Source organism: Ctenopharyngodon idella, chromosome 3 (genome assembly GCF_019924925.1).
Source record: "Ctenopharyngodon idella isolate HZGC_01 chromosome 3, HZGC01, whole genome shotgun sequence".
NCBI lineage: Eukaryota > Metazoa > Chordata > Actinopteri > Cypriniformes > Xenocyprididae > Ctenopharyngodon > Ctenopharyngodon idella.
The window spans coordinates 33,700,612-33,724,965 of record NC_067222.1 but is presented as its reverse complement, the minus strand read 5'-3'; the positions used below and the strand labels follow the sequence as shown (position 1 = coordinate 33,724,965).

At 35.5% G+C, this 24,354-nt stretch overlaps 3 protein-coding genes and 1 long non-coding RNA gene across 8 annotated transcripts in view; 3 read left to right on the top strand and 1 right to left on the bottom strand.

The window, feature by feature from the left end:
* Positions 1-1,621, top strand: part of LOC127509040 (uncharacterized) — a 55,780-nt gene extending 54,159 nt beyond the window's left edge. The window contains exon 3 of the long non-coding RNA XR_007929109.1: positions 845-1,621. This is a non-coding gene — a long non-coding RNA (uncharacterized LOC127509040). The remainder of the gene's footprint in view (positions 1-844) is intronic.
* Positions 1,622-6,130: 4,509 nt separating this feature from the next.
* dlx4a (distal-less homeobox 4a) lies at positions 6,131-14,144 on the top strand. Its single transcript, XM_051889611.1, has 3 exons — positions 6,131-7,380; positions 8,401-8,594; positions 13,624-14,144. Exons 1-3 carry the CDS (start codon positions 7,041-7,043, stop codon positions 13,879-13,881), a joined length of 792 nt encoding a protein of 263 aa, XP_051745571.1. The 5' UTR covers positions 6,131-7,040; the 3' UTR covers positions 13,882-14,144.
* Positions 14,145-14,986: 842 nt separating this feature from the next.
* On the top strand, positions 14,987-20,337 carry dusp3b (dual specificity phosphatase 3b). The gene is made up of 3 exons (XM_051887586.1): positions 14,987-15,408; positions 15,712-15,935; positions 17,749-20,337. Exons 1-3 carry the CDS (start codon positions 15,287-15,289, stop codon positions 17,952-17,954), a joined length of 552 nt encoding a protein of 183 aa, XP_051743546.1. The 5' UTR covers positions 14,987-15,286; the 3' UTR covers positions 17,955-20,337.
* A 1,198-nt stretch (positions 20,338-21,535) lies between these two features.
* thraa (thyroid hormone receptor alpha a) overlaps positions 21,536-24,354 on the bottom strand; it is a 44,788-nt gene continuing 41,969 nt past the window's right edge. For all 5 annotated transcript variants that reach the window (XM_051887584.1, XM_051887581.1, XM_051887582.1 and 2 more), the window contains one exon: positions 21,536-22,221. In XM_051887584.1, the coding sequence (XP_051743544.1) occupies positions 22,180-22,221 (42 nt within the window). In that variant the 3' untranslated portion in view covers positions 21,536-22,179. The remainder of the gene's footprint in view (positions 22,222-24,354) is intronic.

The following is a 24,354-nucleotide window of genomic DNA, read 5'->3' as shown; positions in this document are numbered from 1 at the left end:
GAAAATCAGGCAAGGAAATGTGTATGAAAAGATAAAAGTCTTTTATGATTATGCAATGTATTCTTGGTTTTGTGCAACATGCAGAATATCATTAACTCAGTAATGAGAATTATATAACAAAATAAATGATAAAATGTACTTCAATAGGCAAGAAAACACATTTCCAACCTTAAAATATATATACATGTTGGCTAAATGCAAAATGTATTTTTGTAAATATATTGTTAAATGTGTGTTTTTTAATATATTGTGAATGATATAAATATGTGATGGATGGATGGATGGATGGATGGAACAATGAAACGACTGGATGGATGGATGGAATGTCAGAATGACTGGATGGAATGATGGACGGATGGATGGATGGACTGATGGATGGAACAATGTAACAACTTGGTGGATGGAATATATGGAACATGTGGATGTGCAGATGGATGGGTGCATGAAAAATGGAACGATGGAACAATTGGGTGAGTGGATGGATGGAATGTCAGAATGACTGGATGGAATGATGAAATGGATGGATGGATGGATGGATGGATGGATGGAAAGATGAAATGACTGGATAGATGGATGGATGATGGATGATGGATGGAATGTCAGAATGGATGGATGTATAGGTCATCACTATCCCCAAAGTTGTTACGTCAGAACTTTTTGTTAAATGTGTGTTTTTATATATTGTGAACAATACAAATATATGGATGGAAGGATGGATGGATGGACATCTAGATGGATGTATGCATAGGTCATCACTATCACTAAAGTTGTTACATCAGAACTTTTTCCCAAATGCTGTACATCTACCCACACTTCCCTCTTTTCTTTCCGTATGCTGCCACAGGCTTGGGTAGACCTGCCAGAGCCTGCTCCCAGATGGCAGATCACAGAGAGGGAGAGAGAAGGCAGAAATTGAATGAGCACCCAGCGTAAGGTAGAGAGAACTTCGGCAATGTTCAAAGACAAAATGAGTTCACATCAACACCTTTGATGTTGCTGGCAGCCGCCAGACAGAAGGAGACAATCTGTCTCTCTGGTGTACCGCCCAGCTTGAGCAGTGCCTTAAACCACCCAAAACCCTGCAGCTAGTTTTATAACACAGTCAGAGACTGAAACGCGCTCATCAAGCACTTCAATTACACTGACAGGCAAAGGCACCTGAGACACTGGTGAGGTGCAGGGTCACGGGGTCAGTCCTAAATGCTGATATCGCTCATATTCACTTTCACCATTTAGCACAGACAAAAGACTAAATATCTGGACTATTGTTCAAACTAATTGCCTTTTACAGGGAAAGTTAAACCACTCATTCACTCCAGAAAAATCTGAATTGTGCTTGTGATCATTCAAGTCTGTTGCATATATTGTGGTCAGAGATGATTTTGTCAGATTAGACCTGATGAGGGACAAAAAACCCTCAGAGCTCACATGACAATCGCATAAACTCATCAACCAATCTTTTGACATGCATTGGAATGATCTATTAGCACTGACTGTGTTGTCTAAAAGTTTCCAATCATGCAGAAAGAGGATCAGTAACATCAAACTTTTTAACTGGAGGAAATCAAAGGAGAAAAAAAATGAAGGTTAACAAATTTTAACTATTTTTTTACAACCCCAATTCCAGAAATGTTAGGACATTTTGCAAAATGTAATAAAATCAAGAATCTCTGATTTGTTAATTTTCTTTAACCTTTATTTAACTGACAAAATTACAAAGAAAACATTTTCAAAAGTTTTCATTGGCCCACTTAATTGTATTTTGTAAATATAAACCACTTTGGATTTTGATAGCTTCAACACACTCCAAAAATGTTGGGACAGAGGCAAAATAAAAGATTATAGAATATCTAGAATATCCAAGTTAAACTGTTTTGAAACAGTCCACAAGTTGAACTGGTAATATGTGAGGGGATCGTGTTTGGGTATAAAAGGAACATCCACCAAAGAGCGAGCAAAGATGGGTCATGGCTCACCAATTTGTGTCAAATTTTATGAGGGAATTGTCAAACAATTCAAAAATCACATTTCTCAATGCAAGATTGCAAAGTATTTAGGTCTTTCACCATCTACATAATACTGTGAAAAGATTTAAAGAATCCAGAGAAATCTCAGTCTGTATATAGGGCAAGGCAGGACACCTCTGTTGAATACACATGATTACCTATGAGCCCTCAGATGGCATTATATGAGAAACTATCATATAGCCACATGGACTCTGGAGTACTTTGGAAAATCGTCGTCACTGCGTTGTCTGCCGCTGCATCAAGAAATGCAACTTGAATCTATGTTACGCAAGGAGAAAGCTATACATCTATTCAATGCAGAGATGGCGCCGAGTTCTCTGGGACCGAGCTCATCTCAGATGCTCCAAAAGACAGTGGAAATGTGTTCTGTGGTCAGTTGAGTCTAAGTTTCAGCTTCTTTTTGGGAAAAAATTACATCGATTTCTCAGTCCCAAAGGTGAAAAAGACCATCCAGATTTTCATCAGCGACAGGTGCAAAAGCAAACATCTGTCATGGTATGGAGGTGAATCAGTGCAAACAGTATGGGTGACTTTCATATGTGTGAAGGAATCATTGATGTGGAGGCGTATACTGGGATTGTACAGAGACATATAATGCCATCAAGATGACATCTTTCCTGGGAAGCAAGACAATGTCAGGCCTTATTCTGCACATACTAAAACAAAGTGATTTCTAGACACTCTACGCCGTAGAGTGGATGTGCTTGACTGTCTGTCTGCAGTCCAGATCTGACTCCTATTGAAAATATATGGCTCATCATGAAAAGGAGAATCAGACAAGGATGACCACAGACTGTTGAGCAGCTGTCTTATCAGGTGAGATTTGGCAAAAATGACACTTGCAAAACTGCAATAATTGGTATCCTCAAACATTTAAGAAGTGTAATTAAAAGGAAAGGTGATGTGACACAGTGCTAAACATGCCTCTGTCCTAACTTTTTTGGAGTGTGTTTCAGTCATCAAAATCAAAATTTGTTTATATTTACAAAATACAATTAAATTAGTCAGTGAAAACTTTTAAAATGTTTTTTTTTTGTACCTTTGTAAGTTAAATAAAGTTTGAAGAGAATTAACAAATCAGGGATTTTTGAATTTATTACATTTTGCAAAATGTCCCAACTTTTCTGAAATTGAGGTTGTAAATTCCAAATTGTTAAGACAAACAAAAAGTCTGCATGTGTGTGAAATCTAAAAACACAAATGGACATTGTTTTCTTGGGGGGGAAAAAATGTATTTCAAAGCAATGAGAATTTTTCTAGATTTCTGTTGTGGTAACACATTTAAAAGACAATATATTCAATATTCCCTGTTTATCTGAGCAATTATTTCTATGTAACTCAGAAACTATTTTACACTGACAATTCAGATCACCCAGTAAACGAGGAGGGGTAAATCACTCAAACAAGTGCTCTGGGTAAATTTGCGACTTGTAATAAAGGCCCACCTTAAAACTAAGAGTGCTTATATAGACAAGTGAACCATCTTTTTACAGTGCATATTTGTTTAAATACGTTGAAAACATAAAAGCATTCTAAAATTAAGTCACTAATCTTTGCTCCAGATATGCATGCATACAACTGTCATTAACTGTCGTTAACAAATACCTTGCTGTATTGACATGCAGACTGCATTATAATTTTTTTACAAAGCAAATTGATTTGACGAAAGATTAGGCATATGTTTTATCACGTATCAAAAACTCATGAAAAGTAATTCCACACGCTTCACAATTTAACTCTTTAAGCAGCATATAGCCTATAAAATTTAACTAAATAAAAAACATTTCATTTCATTTATTTTATTTTTTTTAATAAGACATTCTTGCTAAAAATATAAGAATAATAATATGATTTAGCCAATGAATGATTCAATTCTTTATAGGCCTAATTATATCTGAGTCAAAAGGTTCCATATTGCTTCATATTTATGTGAATAACATAATTGCGAATTAAAATCGTTCACGAGAACATCCTGTATAGTCTTGAAAACGAAACGTTGTGATTGCGAACTCTAGTACCTCGTTAAAACGAGTAGGCCTAAATATTTGACAGAAACACATGAAATATGACATATAAATGAGGACGTGTCGTGCATTATAATTATAGTTTTTTTTTTTTTTTAAAGATTTGTTAGTTGCTGCGCCTGCATTAAAATCTTTCTAAAAACTCTTATGATTACCTTTCCTCTGATGGATCTTTAGGATTGTGAAACAGTGCCAAGTAGACGATATTTAGTCAGTACGCGCATAATCATGCTTATTTTAATCGAGTCTCTTCATTGTGCAGCTTCATTTTATCATCTGGGATAAAAATCAGAACAAAAGCGCCCTTTTGAGTGAATTTTGGTGTAAAGTTTAAATGTTTTGGAAACCTCTGGGCGTTCCAGTGACATATTAGGAGGATTCTTCATTTTTTTTGTACTGAAGAGGAATATTTTCTTCTCCTAAGAATGAATAAATTAATTTAGCAAGGTATGAGGGTTACAACGAATCACGATTACATTCATCTGACAGTGTCAATAGAGGAAAGATTGTGAACGGACTTTTAGGGACTTTTGCGTTGGTTGCCATATTTGCGCATCAGACTTCTTGGTATAGGATCTGCTTATACAAGACATCATTAGCCCAACTTATACACACCTAAGATAATTACAAAGAACTCCAAAGAGCTTGAATTGCCAGCCAATTTAACAAATTATCTAATTTGTTATGGCTTTTATATCTCACATATTTGAAAGCAAACTATATGTTCCAAAAGATGGGCTACTTAAACTTCTCCTCATCCACTATAGCCTAGTTTATCTCACGAGAGTATTTGTCAGCACTGGTCTTCAGCTTTAGTCAGTGAAACACGTGCCATAGCATTATCACCTGCCCTCAAATCATAGGTGACATAAACACGCCTACACAATACACAGTATCTTGGCAACTGAGTGCAGAAATATACATACACACCATAAGAGAGACACACACAGTGACGACGCCAGCTAGTCTGGCCTAAGACAAGAAGTATTGTTATTAACCTCTTTTCTCCCAGTGTGAATGAAAACCAAAGTGAGGGTATATCCTTGTGTTATGACTTCAGGGGCTTGCTTTGTTCCCCTCTATAATGTACACGTAATTACAGACTGGGATGGAGTAGCCTACACTTCTCTTTCTTTCTCTGTGAATCTCGTCCTATCCTCTCTTTCTCTCTTATTGTGGCCCACTGTCCTTATCTCTCTTAATCACTGTCAGACTCATACTTTCTCTATGCTTTTATATCTCCCTCTCGCTTCTCTCCTTTTTTTCCACATTTGTTGCGCTTCCTCAGTCATGAAGAGGATTATGACCTGTAGGCCTATTGTTTAACTGAAACGTTGGCTAAATCAATATTTTATTAAACTCTCCTTTAACTAGTGTTGTAGCCTAATAAATAATGGTGTTAAAAACTAAAACACTGAAAATATTAGAAATAAAACATTTAAATGAGAGCTATCTTATAAGGTTTTCATGTTCTCAGTAACACAACTACACTGCACTGGAGTTTTTCTCTATATGTTTCCTGGAGCTTGGCCATTAAAGGACAGGTTTCTGCATTGTAAGAATCGGCAGGCATCGAGGCTGGGCGTGTCGTGACGGTTAGTCGTACCTGTCTGTTGATGACTTGAGGAATGTTGGCACAAGATAAAAGCATCTATAGCCTAATTTGTGTAATTCTCTCCTCACGACACTATTTTGGTTTAATAACACGTGCCCTTCAACCAAAACATGTAACAACATTGTGCATCAATAGCGGCTCTTTTCAACTTTCCTCCTCTCAACCACGATAAAAATGAGTTTCAACGGAAATCAAACTACGCGGATTAATTAGCCGTGGGATGCTGCAATCATTCCATCTTTGTCTTGTCTATCCTTATTAAATAAAAATTTGTTTGAATACTATTAAACTGTTTGACTAAAATAACAGGATCGGATTTAGACACTTCTGTCGAAACTGCACTAAAAAGTTAACGCTAGTAATTTTAACGAAAAATAGCCTACTAAATCATCTTACCATCATAGTTGCTATATATATATATATATATATATATAGGCTATAGCCTATATATTATAGTAAAATATTTGTATAAACTAATAAAATACATATTGTTTGGAGATAGGCTACAAAATTTTGAATTAGGTCTAATTTACAAAGAATAGAAAAATATTGTTGAAATTATGTTCAAGTAAAAAGTAGTAGGCCTATAGTCTGATACGTTTTAGAAGTTAAAAAAAAGAAAAAAGAAAAAAGAATAGCGTTTTTATTTTTATTCTGATCTCATATTTTTTTATAGCCCAGTTTTGGTTAAATCCAGCTAATCATGTGGCTTTCCATTGGCTATCACTTGTGTTATTCTCGGTGTAAACAGACTTTATTATCAGTAAGGTTAATATGATATTGAATGACATATAGCCTAAATGACTGTACAGTCCTATAGTCTATATGCTATTTATTTCTCTTTATTTAACAACGATATATTTATGGCAACCGCATTTGTCAGGCATTTAGAATGACATTTTTGACCACATACATAGCATGGATCTGATTATTTGTTATGAATCTTTACCGACATGGTCTGGGTTAGAGTTTGTATTTTTGAGAAGAGTTTCCAAATAGCTTTTTTTTCACTAAACATAATGGTATTAGTCCAACGAAGCAAACGTTTGATATTTAAATCTTAGTGATAGGCTACATCAAAAACCATTGCTGCAAACGTGGGAATTGCGATGCCCCGTACATATTACACTATTGACGTCACTGCTTCTAAAGAAATGAGGCGGACGGCGCATGCAGCCAATAAGAGAGCGCGATCTCACTGCTGGAATCAAATCCAGTATGTGATGGGAGTGTTGAGATGAACTTCACAGACCTCATACACTGCCAAAACGAAAGCAAACTCATGCGCCTCGCGTTTTCACGGACATGGATCTCTCTAATGGACCTCTTTAATGGATGGAAATCACATGACTCTTCTAAATAGATGCTACTTTTATGGTGCACCGGTCTAATGGACATGACTCTAAAAAAATGACTATGACTTCACTGTCTGAAAGTTTGGTGGCTTCAGACCCTTCAAAATCGGCATTTCTGGAGTTCAGTCACGGTTACCAGTCTCACCAGCAGCATTCACCCGGCGTGTCTCACGCGCACTATCCGGTGCACGGTTTGCATCAAGGCGCACATTCGCAGTACGATGCGGCCTTCTCTTCTGGCGCTGCTTCGTACGGCCGTCCGCTCACTTACCACTATCCCAGTGCCCATCACCACCCCGGAGCTTACCTACCCTATCAACACAACAGCGCAGTCGGCCATTCAAGAGTAGATGATGCAGGTAAGGTGTGCTTTCCTTCACCCACAGATTCAAAAAAAAGTATTGCTAAATTCCGTGCTGCTTTTGGCTTTGAGAAATTTAGTTATAGCTTAGTACAGAGCGCAGCATTCCTGAATAATAATAAAACTAAATAATAATAATCCTGATTTCTGAAGATAGCAGCGCACAATTTGGACTACACATGCATGTATCGTGCACTTTAAATTTGTGTTTAATTTAATTCCCTATAACCCTAACGCAATTCTAATTAATAACGTGTTAAAACGTTCATTTAAATGCCCATTGTGAAACAATCATTTGCAACAATCCATTGCATTAAACGATCCTGTAGAAATGTAGACGTGCTTATTTAAAGCTCAGTAAAGACAGAAGAGAGAAAATACACGTTAAATAGTTAAATCATACTGTCAAAACTAATTTGATATATGAACGATTGTTTTATGAGTGAGCAATGAGCATATTTGCTTTTGTTTTACCCAACTATAAATGTATACATTCGTGTAATTTGCACAAAGCTAGGCTATATTAGTAAACTGCTATATACGCAATATGGATTAATATAGCCTACTGCAATGACCTCAGTTAACAAATGAAGTAACCCTACACACACACACACACACACACACAAACCTGCATTTAGATTGCAACATGAAAAAGAAATAAGATTAAAATGCTTCTTTAGTCTTCATATGACAAACCTAAACATAATTTTTTAAAAACTTTTTCATTAAAGTGACATTTGACTATAAAGTTACAAATTATTCATAACACGCAAGAATTTTCACTGCCATTTCAGAACTAGATTCCAGCTAGAGAAAAATGACAATTTAACGCTAATGAAATTGTCTGTATGCAGTTGACAAATTTTCCTCTTTTATTTTGACAGAATAGCCTACACTTTTAAGAAAAGTACTTTTTTTTATTTTTTATTTTTAACAGTTAGGCCTATTTCTATTTCTGATATCATTATTAGTAGTAGTAGTAGTAGTAGTAGTTCATTTTTTCATTTTCTCACTCAAGATTCCGAGAAGCAAAGTTCCATTGAAAGTGGAGAAATACGCCTGAACGGGAAGGGGAAAAAGATTCGCAAACCCCGCACAATCTACTCGAGCTTACAGCTTCAGGCGCTCAACCAGCGCTTCCAGCAGACCCAGTACCTCGCGCTGCCTGAACGCGCTGATCTGGCCGCCAAACTGGGTCTGACACAAACACAGGTATGTAGGCCTACATACGACATTACTGAATTAAAAGAAGGAAATAAACACTGGAAAAATACACACATGTGGCTGCATGTTTTTGGGGACCGTTCTCAAAAGACAACTGCTTTATAATGAGAAAAAAAAGTCTTTGTTTTTTCTATAAATGCCAGAAAGTTGAACAACACAAACAATGTGGAATTTTCAATAGGTAAACCAGAACCAGAAAGCAGAATGTTCGAGCGTAAAGTGCATTTCTTGCTCCACGTTTCCAATACATCGTTATCCAAGTAGCTATCTGGCCTTCGTAAAATGTTGGTAAATTATCGAGAGCATCGAATCACTTATCAGAGACTAAGGAACGAGAAAAAAAAACCCCCGATATTAATTGTAGGCCTCTCATTCATTATTATTGAAACGCTAATAGTCTACCATAAGTTTTGGTTAAAATAAATAAATAAATAAATAAATAAATAAAACGATAATCTGCGAGCTGTGTAGTTTGTATATTTATAAATGATAGACAAGTTACAACTTTATATACACAGCAAGGGGAGCTTACAGTAAACACTGAATCAGACTATTGTTGAGTAAGCAAGCCCATTCATGATTGCTATAGCTAATTGCATGTAAAGGACCTATCAGCCCCTGCTATCTAGAGTTTCTGGACTGAAGGATATATTTTATCTTTTGTATTAATGTCTTAAAAAAAAAAAAAAATACTAGACTCATATTTTACCATTAGTGTATTACAGTTTTTCTCGATTGCTAACACACAATTCATGAAACAATTCACAATTTTCTCAGGACTAGCTGTTCTTAATAATATTTATTGTGAAAGTATTTCAAATTTTCACTCTTAATTTCACAATCAAACAAGAGAAAAAGTGAGGAGTCCCTTCCTCCTTGAAAGACAGGTTGTAATCTGCTCCAATAGTCTCAAACATGGCAGCCACATCTGTTGCATTATATCAGACAGAAGTAGTTATTGCATAGACTACAAATGATAATCTATGAATGCAGATAGCTCGTAGTTCACTGTAGTGCAGATATGACCATGGCTGTTATAATCCTGTTCTGTGTAGCTCTGTTCGTTTTCTAACCTGAGGAGCACAACTGTAGGCTCAGCGTTAACTGCAGTGTTCCATAATTCTTCACGTGAAGTTGTCTTTTTATATTAAAAGGGAGTTTGCATGAATGTCTTTAAGTTTCCATATGTATACATTTTTTTGTCCAGATTTATATTAAGTGAGAAATAGATATCCATATATAATTTAGTTGATTGTTTTATCAGGTTCAATTATGAATTAGTTTTGATATGAGCAACATATCGTAAATTACAAAATATTTATTTTGCAAAAATCAATCACAATATGAATTGTCTAACTTTTTCTTACGAATATATCTTATTGAAACGTGTCGTAAACAGCATGTCAGGACTCTAATCTTTTCCACTCACTCAATTCCTCTCTATTCCAACCTTATGTGACCCATTTTACTCGGTGGACCAGACTTCACCTGACTTCACCCTATAATGAAAGGACACACTGAAGCTTAGAAAAATTACAAACCATCCACCCACACATGAAGCCTAACTTTGAACTCACAAAATACAAAGCCCTTTTTAGTGAAAAACTGATGTCAGATGTTCTTTTTGTACAGTAATATAAATGTCCCATTAAAACCTTTTTTTTTTTTAAACCATGCCTCCAATTATTTAGCTACTTTTCAAATTTGATGTAATTAAAAAATGAAAGTCTGAATTTGGAAATACTGAAAATATATTATGTTACATTTTTAATACTGTGATCATGAAAATGAAGTGAAACAAAAACTAATATGTTTAACTTTATTTACACTCTGAAAATAATTGATACATTTTAAAAACGCATTTTAGCATTATTTTCCCCTCAATCAAGAATTTTGTCTCAAATAAATATTTATCAAATTAAAATAGCAAGGATAAAAGCACGTCAGTGAAGACATGCTTGATATTAAATAAAGGTAAACAGTTTTATTGTGCATCATTTCCAATCAAGCTTTTATTTTGTTAAATTATGTTTAAAATGTCACTTCCTATTAAAACGCAATACATGATTTGCAATGCAAGGAAACTGACACTGTGGTGGAATTGTTCAAGTCCTTTCAAAAAACAAATATAAAAATTCCTCCTGATTCATATATGACCCTGGACCACATAAGGGTAATTTTTTTGAAATTGAGATTTATACATCATCTGAAAGCTGAATAAATAAGCCTTCCATGTATTGTTTGTTAGGATAGGACAATATTTGTCCGAGATACAACTATTTTAAAATCTGGAATCTGAGGGTGCAAAAAAATCCAAATATTGAGAAAATCGCCTTTATAGTTGTCCAAATGAAGTCTTTAGCAATGCATATCCACTTACAAAAATACATTTTTGATATATTTATGGTAGGAAATTTACAAAATATCTTCATGGAACATGATCTTTACTTAATATCCTAATGATGTTTGGCATAAAAGAAAAATCGATAATTTTGACCCATACAATGTATTGTTGGCTATTGCTACAAATATACCCGTGCGACTTATGACTGGTTTTGTGTTCCAGGGTCACATATGTTTGATATTGTTAGTAGACAAATTAAATAAACTAGTTTATTGTGTAGGTTCATTTTCTAATGGCCAAAATTGCCCATATTAAATTAAATCCAATTAAATGATCTGCTTTTCTCTCTGAATAATTTGAATACACTATTGATTAATTACAGTTGCAACTTAATCTTGAACATAACCAGTATACATGATATTTTGTGACTGTTTCATGAACAGAGCTCACTGGAAATAATGATATATGATCAGTAAGTCATGGCAAGCAACTGATGTTTTCACATTACTTTAACTCATCAAAATAATTTAAGAAATTTTTTAAAATAAGTTATACGTGATTCAACTCGATTTTTTAATTTTAATGACTTGTACAACCAAGCTGATTCAATTTAAGGCAGTAACTGTTCTCAAATCATTTGTGCTGGTTAAATGCATTTGAACTTCCTGTAATATATAATAGCTTGTTTTTAAGATCAAATTTTATATATTTATTTTACTCTATATTAACATCATAACAGCCATAAAAGTTTCCTCAATGATAATTCTCAGTCCATAACATTTATCCCTCATAATAATATAAAACTATGAATACCTGCGTGATAAATTTTGACACATAGAAGTGAACTAAGTATAAATCCTAAAACTTAAATGAACATTATTAATTAAAATCAAATTACTTTGTGTATAGCATATACAATTACATGATAAATACTCTTTTGTTTCGGTTTGTATATGAATCACATATTTAATTGATTAGAGTTATCGTTTTCTCCTGAGGACATTTACAGCTGATGATCTGTTCAGCAGAACAGACACACATATCAAAACTTGAAGATGTGTGGCCAGTTTGCAGTGCCAGACTCTGTCATCGGTGCAGTTAAAGGGTGTTGAATGTTGCCTCTGGCACCTGTTCCTGCCTTTTAGTTGAGGCGGCTCATTTAATCTATATTTCTGATGATAATAATACATGCAGATTTAATTTTTATGATAAAAATAAAGGCATCATACACCACATGACAGAGGTGTTCAAACTGCGGCAAGAGGAACATCACATAAAACTGATTGTGAAAGCCTAAATTAAAATAATTATTTTGGGTGTCAGTGTGCAGAGAAAATGTTAAAAGGGTAATTGGACTTTGATTTAAAAGTCTCTTGGAAAACACCATTTTAATTACGTTTCATTATAGAAGATTTTAAAGCTGTGTGGGTGTCACTATTTTTTAGAATTCATTTTAAATTCACAATTAGCATGAATTTTCCACATTGGTTACATAATTAAGAAAGTAAAAACACCCTGAGTATAATATCAAAGGCTTGTTTATATATATTCCTAAAAGGGCATGCCCAAGTTTGTGCTACAGGGAGAGTCCTGGGTAAAACTTTGGATTGATCACAAATAACAGCAATAATGTTTGGAGTTTTGCTGTATCCAAAGAACTGTCAAGCTTTCCCCCCCTCTCACCTGTAGCAAGCTGAAGGCGCGCTGGTGTTGGCAGAAGCCCTATTGTGTACCACAAAAATTCACACTTTAAAGAGTTAGTTCACCCAAAAATTAAAATTCTATCATTAAGTACTCATCCTCATGTCGTTTCACACCTGTAAGACCTTCGTTCATCTTTAGAACACAAATTAAGATATTTTTGATTAAATCCGATGGCTCAGTGTGGCCTCCAATAACACTGTTTTGAAATCGGCCATCGCTAGATATTGTTGGAAAGTCGTTATTTTGTTTACAAAAAGTATTCTCGTCGCTTTATAATATTAAGGTTTAACCACTGTATTTACATGAACTGTTTTAAATATGTCTTTAGTAGCTTTTTGGATCTTGAGAAGTTCGGTGGCTTTGCTGGCAATGCAGGCCTCACTGAGTCATCAGATTTCATAAAAAATATCTTAATTTGTGTTCTGAAGATGAACGAAGGTCTTACGGTGTAGAACGACATGAGGATGGATAATTAATGACATTATTTTCCTTTTTGGGTGAACTAACCCTTTAAGCTTCTGAGAGTTTCTGTGTCTGTAGTAAAAATTTGAAGCACTACCACCCTGTGGTTGATATTGTTAAAAGTTAATCATACAAAGTACAACTAAAAATGCTAGTAATTTTAGCTGAAAACAACAAAAATTGGGCCATTAAAATCTGTTAAGTTAATTTACCTTAAATAGCAAATCATTAATTTATATTTAATAGGACAATACATGCCATTTTACTGTAAAACAGATCTGTATTTAACAAGGAAGAAGTCCCGGTTAATAAAATATACTGTTATGAACTATACAATCCGATAATGGCTGAACTGTCACCATATCCTACCTGAAAAGTGCTTCTTTTTCTGCACTTGTTTTGATAATCCTGCTTGATTTATGTGTTACGAATAATATAAAAAGGGTTGTACACTAAGCATTTAAACAGATGAGAGCACAAATTCTAATCCAAATGCAAATGTTGCAGGTAAAGATATGGTTCCAGAACAAGCGTTCCAAGTACAAAAAGATAATGAAGCACGGCTCAAGCGGACCGGAAGGAGAACACCTTCAAGCAGCCTCTGCCTCCGGACCACCATGTTCACCAGGAATGCCGCCCCTGTGGGATGTTTCCATGTCAACCAAAGGTGCCCCCATCCACTCTGGAGGATATATGAACTCTTTTGGACACTGGTACCCTGGTCATCATCATCAAGACCCAATGGCCAGAACTCAGATGATGTGATGGCGGTTTAGGACAGTCTACAGAGTATCCAGATCCCCTCTACTGATTCACACCAGCACTCTTTAGCACTGTTTACTCACAGCCAAACTTTCTTCAAGTTCCTCCCCAGTATTTTCGTCATGGAGATTTACATTGCTGACTTTTATTTTCTTTGCTTGCAGGTTTTTGTGGTGGATTTTTAAAAGACGGAAATAAGCAACCTTACCTAAACTTGGATTTTGTAAACTCTTGTAAATTTTAATAAAATGCCATTGTCTAATTGCCTTGAATGTCTATCCTATATTTCAAAGCTTTTTGTCTATTTATTAGTCTACTGCATATTATTTGCTCTTTAAAATCTTGCTTTGGTTTCCAAACTTCTCAGTTTTACCCTTTCAATATACACTTGAAACTTGAAAGTGCTGAATATTTCATTGTCAAGAACCTCAGATTTAATTTTAGGAAATATATTTATGACAAGTTTTATGTCCCTACAGTGTGACAAACACTCTAAAAAATGCTGGGTTAAATATGGACAAACCCAGCAATTGGGTTGTTTTGACCCAACCTGCTGGGAAGTTTTATTTAACTCAACTATTGTTTAAAAATTACTATATTGCTCAATTAAAATGAACCCAAAATAGGTTAGAGATTAACACTTATTAATATGTTTAATAAATACTGATTAAATAATAAACATTTATTAAATTACTTATTAATAAATGTTCACCTTTTGATTATTACTGTTGCCTCTAGTAATTCTGTCTGATTTTGGGTTCAGTTTAAGCAAGCAATATAGTAATTTTTAAACAAGAGTTGAGTTAAATAAAACAACTCAGCAGGTTGGGTCAAAAATTGCTGGGTTTGTCCAAATTTAACCCAACTTACTTTGTTTTTAACCCATCATTTTTTAGAGTGAATGAATACAATGAAAATAATTAAAAATAAAAGAGAATAAAAAGTTGCAAGCATAATAATTACAAAACAATTAACAAAATTATGCTTACAGAATTAGTACAGGAGTACAGCATGTCATGCCACAGGACAAATGGATCTCAAAAGTCCCCCCAAAAAATGCAATTTTATAGGTTATATTCCATCATATTAATGATCTGTTCAAAACACAAGACTGTCCTATGCCATCTAGTGGTTTGAAAACACACAACGAGGGTAATAGCTTTGGGTGTTTGACTGAAGTTAACTCTCTCTAGGCCTAACAAACAAAAACAGCTAACAGATTAATGTGAACAGCTTTAGTATTATGTTGAGCTGGATACTGACCTCTGGACTGAAAACATTAGACCATTATTTAATACTCTAGAAGATGATACAATGAAGATGGAACTGGATTACAGAAAATCACTTCAGCATTGAGGCCTGAGGAACAACAGTTTCTGCTTGAAAGGCAGTTTATCTTCAGCTAGACATGGCAGACTATGAAGTGTCTGTTCAACAGCTCAATGATCTGTTGACAGATGAAAACGGAGACTTCTGTATGCCCTCCAAACATTTTAATGAAGTCTACCCCGGGATACTCCTAGGAAATGAGTAAGTCCTCACATAGCCTACAGATATGTAGTCAGTGGATTATGTTCTTACCATATAGCAAAACTGCTCAGCAATAAACATTTACATTTTGCAGTTATGTGTTTAGCCTTTCCTATCTGACAAGCTAAGATTCAAAACATGATAATGTATCCTGTTGCAAATTCCCAAGGGCAAGGCTTTAAATAAACATGGCCTGTTTTCCACGTGTGAAGGGCACCCTCTTATGCTCGACACTCTGACTGAGAGATTGAAAATGATCAGTTAAATGAGGTTGTTGCTATATGACGCCTATATCTCAAACAGGTCTGTAGCCACAAATGTAACACGTTTGCTTCAGCTGGGAGTGACGCACATCCTCAATGCTGCAGAAGGCCAATCGGACATGCATGTGAACACGGATGCAGAGTTCTACGCAGACACTGGGATCATCTATCATGGGATACCAGCCTTTGACACTGACCATTTTGACCTCAGTGTATATTTTGAAGAGGCTTCTAATTTTATTGAAAGAGCTCTGGCAATAAAAGGTGGGAGAGGTCTTAGTAAAAAGAAGTAGCTACTTTTAAATGCATCCCTCATTTAATGACATTGGTTTTGCATTTGGTTCTTCAAAGCTGCATAGATAGTCTTGTTTCAATGACCCACTAATAATAACTGCTTGCTTGCTCCCACTGCTAATTTGTGCTTTATCAACATTAACTTTAAAGAGATAGTTCACCCAAAAATGAAAATTCTGTCATCATTTACTCACTCAAGTTGTTCCAAACTGTATGAATTTCTTTCTTCTGCAGAATACAAAGGATATTTTGAAGTCAAGGTGGGGTCCGTCAACTATTTGGTTTCCAACATTTTTGCAAACTAGTGAGTAAATGATGACAGAATTTTCATTTTTGGGTGAACTAACCCTTTTAAAAAGATTTCTTGCCGTTTCCTTTTCTCAACTATACAGTAATGTGTTTTATCTGAACAATGTAGCCTAATATAACAATAACAATAAATTAGCAATATCACAATAATTAAGCCACACACAGTATACGTGTTTACTCCCTGAATGAATCAGTGTTTTTGAACGTATCTTTTGAATGAATTATTTAATAACTCATTCAGAAAGGCTTGTTTTGTGCCTGAATGAATCAGTGTTCTTGAACTAATGCCACTCACTTAAAAATTAGTTACGTCGCCACCTACTGGCGTAACTATGTAACCTGCAGAAAGGCGCAGAAGAGCGGAGTGATACAAATATTAAAAAGTCCCAGTGCTGTTGGACTGTTATGTCAGCATTCTTAAAGCGTCACTCGATCAAATTCGAGGACCAATACCAACTGTTTAGAATACAAATTAAAATTCTGTTCTATTCAGTATGCTTCATTGTAAGACTTTCAGTTTTTCCAACACTCTCTCATAGCAATTCCTAACTATTTTACGTTTTGGTACTTCAATCTCATTAGTAGCTTTTGTTTCGTAGGAATTGCTTAAAGGGTTAGTTCACCCAAAAATGAAAATTCTGTCATTAATTACTCACCCTCATGTCGTTCCACACCTGTAAAACCTTTGTTTATCTTCAGAACACAAATTAAGATATTTTTGATGAAATCCGATGGCTCAGTGAGGCCTACATTGACAGCAAGATAATTAACACTTTCAGATGCCCAGAAAGCTAAAGATGTATTTAAAAAAGTTCATGTGACTACAGTGGTTCAACCTTAATGTTATGAAGCAACGAAAATACTTTTTGTGCAGCAAAAAAACAAAACAACAACAACAACAAAATAACGACTTTATTCAACAATATCTAGTGATGGGCGATTTCAAAACACTGCTTCATGAAGCTTCAAAGCTTTACGAATCTTTTGTTTTGAATCAGTGGTTCGGAGTGCGTATAAATGCCAAAGTTACGTGAACCATTGAAATTTCGAAACGTTTTGAAACACATGATGTAACGAAGCCTCGTTTACTGAAATCATGTGACTTTGGCAGTTTGATACACGCTCTGAACCACTGATTCGAAACAAAAGAAGCTTCAAAGCTTCACGAAGCAGTGTTTTGAAATCATCTTTGAACTGTTTTAAATGTCTTTAGTAGCTTTTTGGGTATTTGAAAGTGTTAATTATCTTGCTGGCATCGGAGGCCTCACTGAGCCATCGGATTTTATAAAAAATATCTTAATTTGTGTTCTGAAGATGAACGAAGGTCTTACGGGTGTAGAACGACAAGAGGGTGAGTAATTAATGACAGAAATATTATGTTATATATGTCTTGACCTTGAAAGTTGCTTTGAGAATTGAATATGCTGCACTCAATGTAAGTCATTAAAAGTCAAAGTCTCTAATTTTTCTGTAGGTAAAGTGTATGTACACTGTCAGAAAGGCTACAGTCGATCGGCTGCATTAGTCATCGCACACCTGATGCTGCAGCACAGGATGGATTTACGAACGGCTGTGGCCACAGTAAGAGAGAAACGGGAGATCGGACCCAATGATGGATTCCTGCGCCAGCTCTGCCAGCTAAACGATTGGCTGGATGGTGAAGGAAGGCTGGGTGATTAATACCTAAATAAATCTGTGTTTTTATCAGTTAAACGTTAGTAGTTAGTAGTGCAAAACAATTCTGGTAAGTATTTAGTTTGCCATTTGGAATGACTGTTTTCTTCATCTCTAAAGTGGCTCCTGCCCTCTAGTGGTACTGGAAATCAGAGTTTAGGACAGAAATTTTTGCTACACACACACTTTTAGTACCCCATGATAATAATTACAGTTTTGTAATCAAACACAAGAGGTCTTTGCAACAGACAACAGTCATTTATTAAACAATTTAAAGTGAAAGTAGCACACATACCTGAGTTACTCTGAAACCCCTCCCACATTTTCTGCTTTCCACTGATTGGTATTGAGCATATTAATATAATGTGATTGTGTAGCTGCAAATAGGACATTTTTTATTTATTTTACTTGGTTCCTGCATGTGAAAATATTATCTTAACTGTAAAATTATTTACTACATGCAAAAATAACAGCTGAAAGCAAATATCTTAAAAATATATATTATTTTTTTTTTTTTTTTGACCAAGCTACAGTCCAATAATGGTTAGCATTTTGAGAATCTATTTCACCTCTCTCCAAATAAAGATGAAATATAAAAAAAAGGGGGGGAAAAAAATCTGCATTACATCCACTAATCCACTGAACAGAGGCATTGGGGGGAACCTCACAGTCCCTTCACATCCATTACAGGTTGGTACTATGACACAATTTAATAGAAGGATAATGTACAATGCTACAAAGAATGATTTAACAGCAGTTCTGCACGCTGGACTAGATGGTGTACCACGGACCCAAAGAGGAGAGGGCATCTCAACAACTTCCTGTATTAGCATGGTTAATGTAAAGCACATTGATTATGCTCCACAAGTGAGAAAAGGACACAAACATTTGTGCAAGCATCATTGTCTTTGTCATTATATAGAGCTATTTGTGGTAGAGAGAATGCAGATAAAAGCACTGCTAAAATACAACAATAATGTACATATATTTCACTTATTGAACATAAAAAGGCCTATTACGCTAAAACAAAGGCCAGTGAAGTGCCTGCGGTGAGGATGAGGATGGTTTCTTACAGTAAGTGAGGTCCTGTTGTGTATTAGACCCTGCTGAATATTACAGTTTGAGGTACTGGTGATGGTGGTTTAGCTTTAAAAAAACACATCTTCAGAACTGCTGCAGATGTGTCCTTTTATAGTTGGATAAAAATCTTAGCATACACTAACATTAACATTCATCATTCACTCCAGTCTGTCACATCATGGCAGCTTGTGTGTTGGTTAAGATACTGGAGGAGTGAGAATTACTGTTTAATATTGACACAAATATGACAATGAGTCTATGCTGAACTCACCCTCTTATATCGTTTGCATGTGAGGTATGAAGGTTTGAAATAATAGAAATCACTACAAGAGAATCTTGATATGGGAGACAGCCGTCATGAATACTAATGAAGTGTGTCAAATCAAACGCATGAGAAGCACAATGGCCATCCACACTGAGCACTTACACACCCACAGTACAGTTCAGATTGAAAGCATCTACAAAAAAAGCACAGTGTCTAAAATAAACTTTAGTTTTGCTCTGAACAATTGCTCGTAACAATCTATTGACTCCTACTTCCATAAACAGCCTGCAAATGTGTCACGTCCACTCAGCATAAAATACAGCAAGTATTCTGAGTAAAGAATGAGTGTTTTCTTTTCTTCTCTCATCAGAAGATGTAGAGGGTATTTTTTTTTTAATGGAATGCCAGGTCTTCACACAGAACTCAAAAATGACTTGCTACATTGCAGACTGTGGACATGTAGATGACAAGGGATTTAATAGAGTGAGTGAATTTTCCAGAGGTCTGCTGAAAGACCGTTTTTAAGATCTATTAAAGGAGTCATAGCATTATTTACATTTTTCCCCCTGAGGTGCACTTATTTATTTATTTATGCTCCAACAACAGTCAAATTTTTTATTTCTAATGGTTCTTATGCCTTTAAGTCATCTACATAAACTTTTTTCACATATGAAATGAGAAATTAATTTTTTCTTGTTCTCATCTGTAAACTGGATTCGATCTTCCCTGGAACCTTCTTAAAAATAAACTCATTTCCTAAAGGGATAGTTGACCCAAAAAAATAAAATTCTGGCATCATTTATTCACCCTCATGTTGTTCCAGACTTCCTATCATCTTTTGAAGATATTTTTAATATCCTCTCATCATTTTTGTCTATCCACTGAAAGCCCACAAAACCAGAATCTGTGTTTGAAGATGAACATAAGTTTTGTGGGTTTGGAACGACATGAGGAAAATGTTAATTTTTGGTTGAACTATCCGTTTAAAGGATTAGTTTAGTTCACCCAAAAATTAAAATTCTGTCATTAATAACTCACCCTAATGTCGTTCCACACCCGTAAGACCTTTGTTTATCTTCAGAACACAAATTAAGATATTTTTGATGAAATCCAATGGCTGAGTGAGGCCTGCATTGACAGCAAGACAATTTACACTTTCAAATGCCCAGAAAGCTACTAAAGACATATTTAAAACAGTTCATGTGACTACAGTGGTTTAACCTTGATGTTATGAAGCGACGAGAATACTTTTTGTGTGCCAAAAAAAACAAATAACGACTTTATTCAACAATATCTAGTGATGGCCGATTTCAAAACACTGTTATTGCAGGCAATGCAGGAAATGCAGGCCTCACTGAGCCATCAGATTTCATCAAAAATATCTTAATTTGTGTTCTGAAGATGAACGAAGGTCTTACAGGTGTAGAACGACATGAGGGTGAGTAATTAATGACAATCAAACTGCCAAAGTCACATGATTTCAGTAAACGAGCCTTTTTTACGTCATAAGGGTTTCAAAATTTCAATGGTTCACCACTGAGGGGTGTGACTTTGATAGTTTGATACACGCTCTGAACCACTGATTCGAAACAAAAGATTCGTAAAGCTTCAAAGCTTCATGAAGCAGTGTTTTGAAATCGCCCATCACTAGATATTGTTGAATAAAGTCAATATTTTGTTTTTTTTTGGCACACAAAAAGTATTCTCGTCCCTTCATAACATTAAGGTTGAACCACTGTAGTCACATGAACTGTTTTAAATATGTCTTTAGTAGCTTTCTGGGCATTTGAATGTGTTAATGATCTTAGTGTCAATGGAAACCTCACTGAGCCATCGGATTTTATCAAAAATACCTTAATTTGTATTCTGAAGATGAACGAAGGTCTTACGGGTGTGGAACGACAAGAGGGAGAGTAATTAATGACAGAATTTTAATTTTTGGGTGAACTAACCCTTTAACACTGGGACCCTACAAAAGGATCTGCAGAGCTGTAGGTGGCTACACAGCCAGGAACAGCACAAAGTTTGGCAACATTTCCAACATTTTACTCTAAAAGTTAGTCTTTCTGGTGTTTAAGAATAATAGTATCTATCTTACTTTGTCGTTATTGTGAGTGGACACCAAATAAGAATTGCTAATATCTCAATGTGGATCATCATATGTTAAAGAAACAGGCTATTTTTTGCAGCGTAGTTTCAGTAAATGCCCTTTAAATTCGAATGAGGGAAGATGTTCTGAAAATTACAGTATGGTTTCACACCACAATAAACTTTTATTTCAAAATATCATGATATGACCCCTTTAAGAGTCAAAGTCTCAATCAACATATTCACAATCTGGCTAGGTGTAGGACTGAATTCTGTTCTAATAAAAGTGTTGTAAACCAGGTTTGTACATCCAGCAAACAAAAAAATGGCTTCCTGATTCCCCGTTATCAAAAGCAGGGTCTGTGGGCAGGGCTCAGCTGAGCTGACCCTTGCTGGTGCAGTAGATTGAGACTGTGGGCAGTGCATGTCTGCAGTGCTGGTGGGTAGGATTGAGCCTGAGTCAGGTGCATGGCCTGGGGCCTCATGGGAGCTCTGTGCCTGAGTTTAGCTAGTCACAGTGAGGTTGTCCTTTCTGCCCTTTTGTTCCTCTGTGTCACTTTTCACAGAAGCCATGCCTCACTTCCTGGAGCCATACTGACACAGTATCGGTCAAAAAGGACCCTGCTATGCATTTGAACCAGAAAAAAAATAAACTGGTTAAACCATTTGAAGAGATGCTTCGGGGGTCTGGCTGTGTCCTTTGCTGGGCAAGAGTTTATGTAAAGTTCTTGCATGAGATGTACGGTTGCACTTGAACGGGTCAGGTTTGGAGGCACGGGGACCGGAATGAGGTTCGCCTTATGCAGGAGCCATCTTCCTGTGCTGCCTCTCCAGCGCTTCCTTAAAGCAAAATAATCTGCTGAGTAATCGGTTAGCTCTGTTACAGCACAGCGAAATTCATTCAGCCTCGCACATTCTTACTGTCCTCAGAAACAGGGAACAAGACTGACACTTGGTCCCACATCACAAGTGAAAGGGAAAGCAGTTTACACATACGAGCGAGGTTGCTATCACATTTATGTGACTTTTTAGTGTAAATGTGCACGTTTATGTACAGGTTTAAGCAGGAATATGTATGCAGGGATGAGGGGTGAGGTAGAGTCTGTTTGAAGACATGGAGAGGTAAATGACGCTCATTTCATTTCCTCTTGCAAGGATTTTAGGGAGATTGTAAGTTACCTACTTTCAAAGTCAGTAAAGATGTAGGGTACAATATGGCTAAAAGTCCTTGTTGTTTTTCTTTTCCTTCCCAAAACAACAAAAAACATAACTACAACACTTTCCTAAGCACCGGTTTGTCGCTATGCCCTTCAAAATATAAAACGTTTTTTGAAGTCATTCACGCATTAAAAAAAAAAAAATGAATAGAACCAATTTTAAATGTTGCAGATGTATGTAACTAATGATAATCCATTATATTATCTAATATATATTTAGAAACAAAATACTAGTTTGTGATTTTCAGTTTTTTTGAAGGCGATTAAGCCACCAGTTTATCAGCAAACTGGCAATTAGCGCATTTGTTTTTGGGATTAAAAAGCCTCCCAGTTTTCCCCATAGAGGGTCGCAATTAAACGAAAGTAGCAACAGATCCTTTTTTTCCATATTGTAACGCACATTCGAGTGAAATGGGTTATCGGAAAAAAGAAAAAACGCAGGCTGGGGACTTTCATTGGCTGTTGACTGGATACAGGAAGATCTGAATGTGAGCTTATATTCAATTGTAAAAAAAAAGGGCGAAGTTTAAGTGGACTTAATGACTGGAGAAGTCACTGGAAGATTGAGTTATGACATTATGATTATACATGATGAGGTCAAAAAAAGAAACATGTATGGATGAAAGATCAATAACATTCATTTAGAAAATAGATGTGAATTTTCATTTCATGTCGACAATAATTCAGTATGAATGTTTCAAGACAAACTTACAATAAACTCTGAGATTATTAACTTATGGCGTTGCAGTTTGAAATGTGATTTATTTTGGAGCTAGTTGGTTTGGTTCAAAATCATTTTTATTAATTCTTATGGAGAAAATGATTGAAAAAAATACTTCTGAAACCAAGTTGGCTGAAAGGTGTTTCAACGTCGACTGCTCCAATAGCAATGGAGATTCATCTGTGAAACATTATAGCTAAAACACAATAATCCAGAATTTCTTAAATACTATACTAAAATTATTTTAGTATTTATTTGAATCATTTTCCACATAAAATCATTAAATCACAAAAGTGGAAAGTGGTTATTCTGATGTTTAGCCCAGTTGTACCCTACAACACTTATTATCTAACCTTTAGCTTATGCTTTTGTTAATCATCTGTCCAATTCTGATTTTCATTTATTTACTTTTTCCCAATTATCTTCGGATCATTCACCACCGCGTACTTCTAATGTTGTCCAAATAAATGGCAGGATGGATAGATTTCAGGGGTAATTTTAAGATCTCATGGCACTACCATGTTTTTTGGATAATACTATAGTATTTTTTTAAGTAACTTTGCAACACCAAATTTCAAAGCATAATGGTACTACCATCTGATGAGACAGATGAGCACAACGAGCGATCTGAAGGCCATGATGAGGAGATGCATGTGTTTCAAATACAGCATATGGCTTAATATATGTGTAAATTAATCTGTCACATTAGGACAGATCGATACCTCACGACAGCTATATGGTTCACGCGGCAGAAAGCGACAAGAGATGTCACAAAATGTTCAGCTTAAGTAACACACAATACAAGTGAATATGGTAGATAGAAAGGTATATGAGAACTGTATACACTGCATATTAAGAAGAAAAATGGGTTGATGCAGGTAGAATTGTGAGCATACATACATGTATGGACATGTTGCTACATGTATGTTTGTATGCTGGTGTATATGAGGTATGAGAAGTTCACACAACATATTAATGTATGTACAGTGTGTACGAGTGCACACAGGTAGTTATGTTTATAAAGGAGATATTCTA

Excerpts from the sequence above, each read along its gene's own strand:
- dlx4a (XM_051889611.1), top strand. The coding sequence starts at position 7,041 with ATGGTGCACCGGTCTAATGGACATGACTCTAAAAAAATGACTATGACT. Across the intron at positions 7,381-8,400 it reads TTCAAGAGTAGATGATGCAG|ATTCCGAGAAGCAAAGTTCC; the intron begins GTAAGGTGTGCT and ends TTCTCACTCAAG. Across the intron at positions 8,595-13,623 it reads TGGGTCTGACACAAACACAG|GTAAAGATATGGTTCCAGAA; the intron begins GTATGTAGGCCT and ends CAAATGTTGCAG.
- dusp3b (XM_051887586.1), top strand. The coding sequence starts at position 15,287 with ATGGCAGACTATGAAGTGTCTGTTCAACAGCTCAATGATCTGTTGACA. Across the intron at positions 15,409-15,711 it reads GGGATACTCCTAGGAAATGA|GTCTGTAGCCACAAATGTAA; the intron begins GTAAGTCCTCAC and ends TATCTCAAACAG. Across the intron at positions 15,936-17,748 it reads AAGAGCTCTGGCAATAAAAG|GTAAAGTGTATGTACACTGT; the intron begins GTGGGAGAGGTC and ends ATTTTTCTGTAG.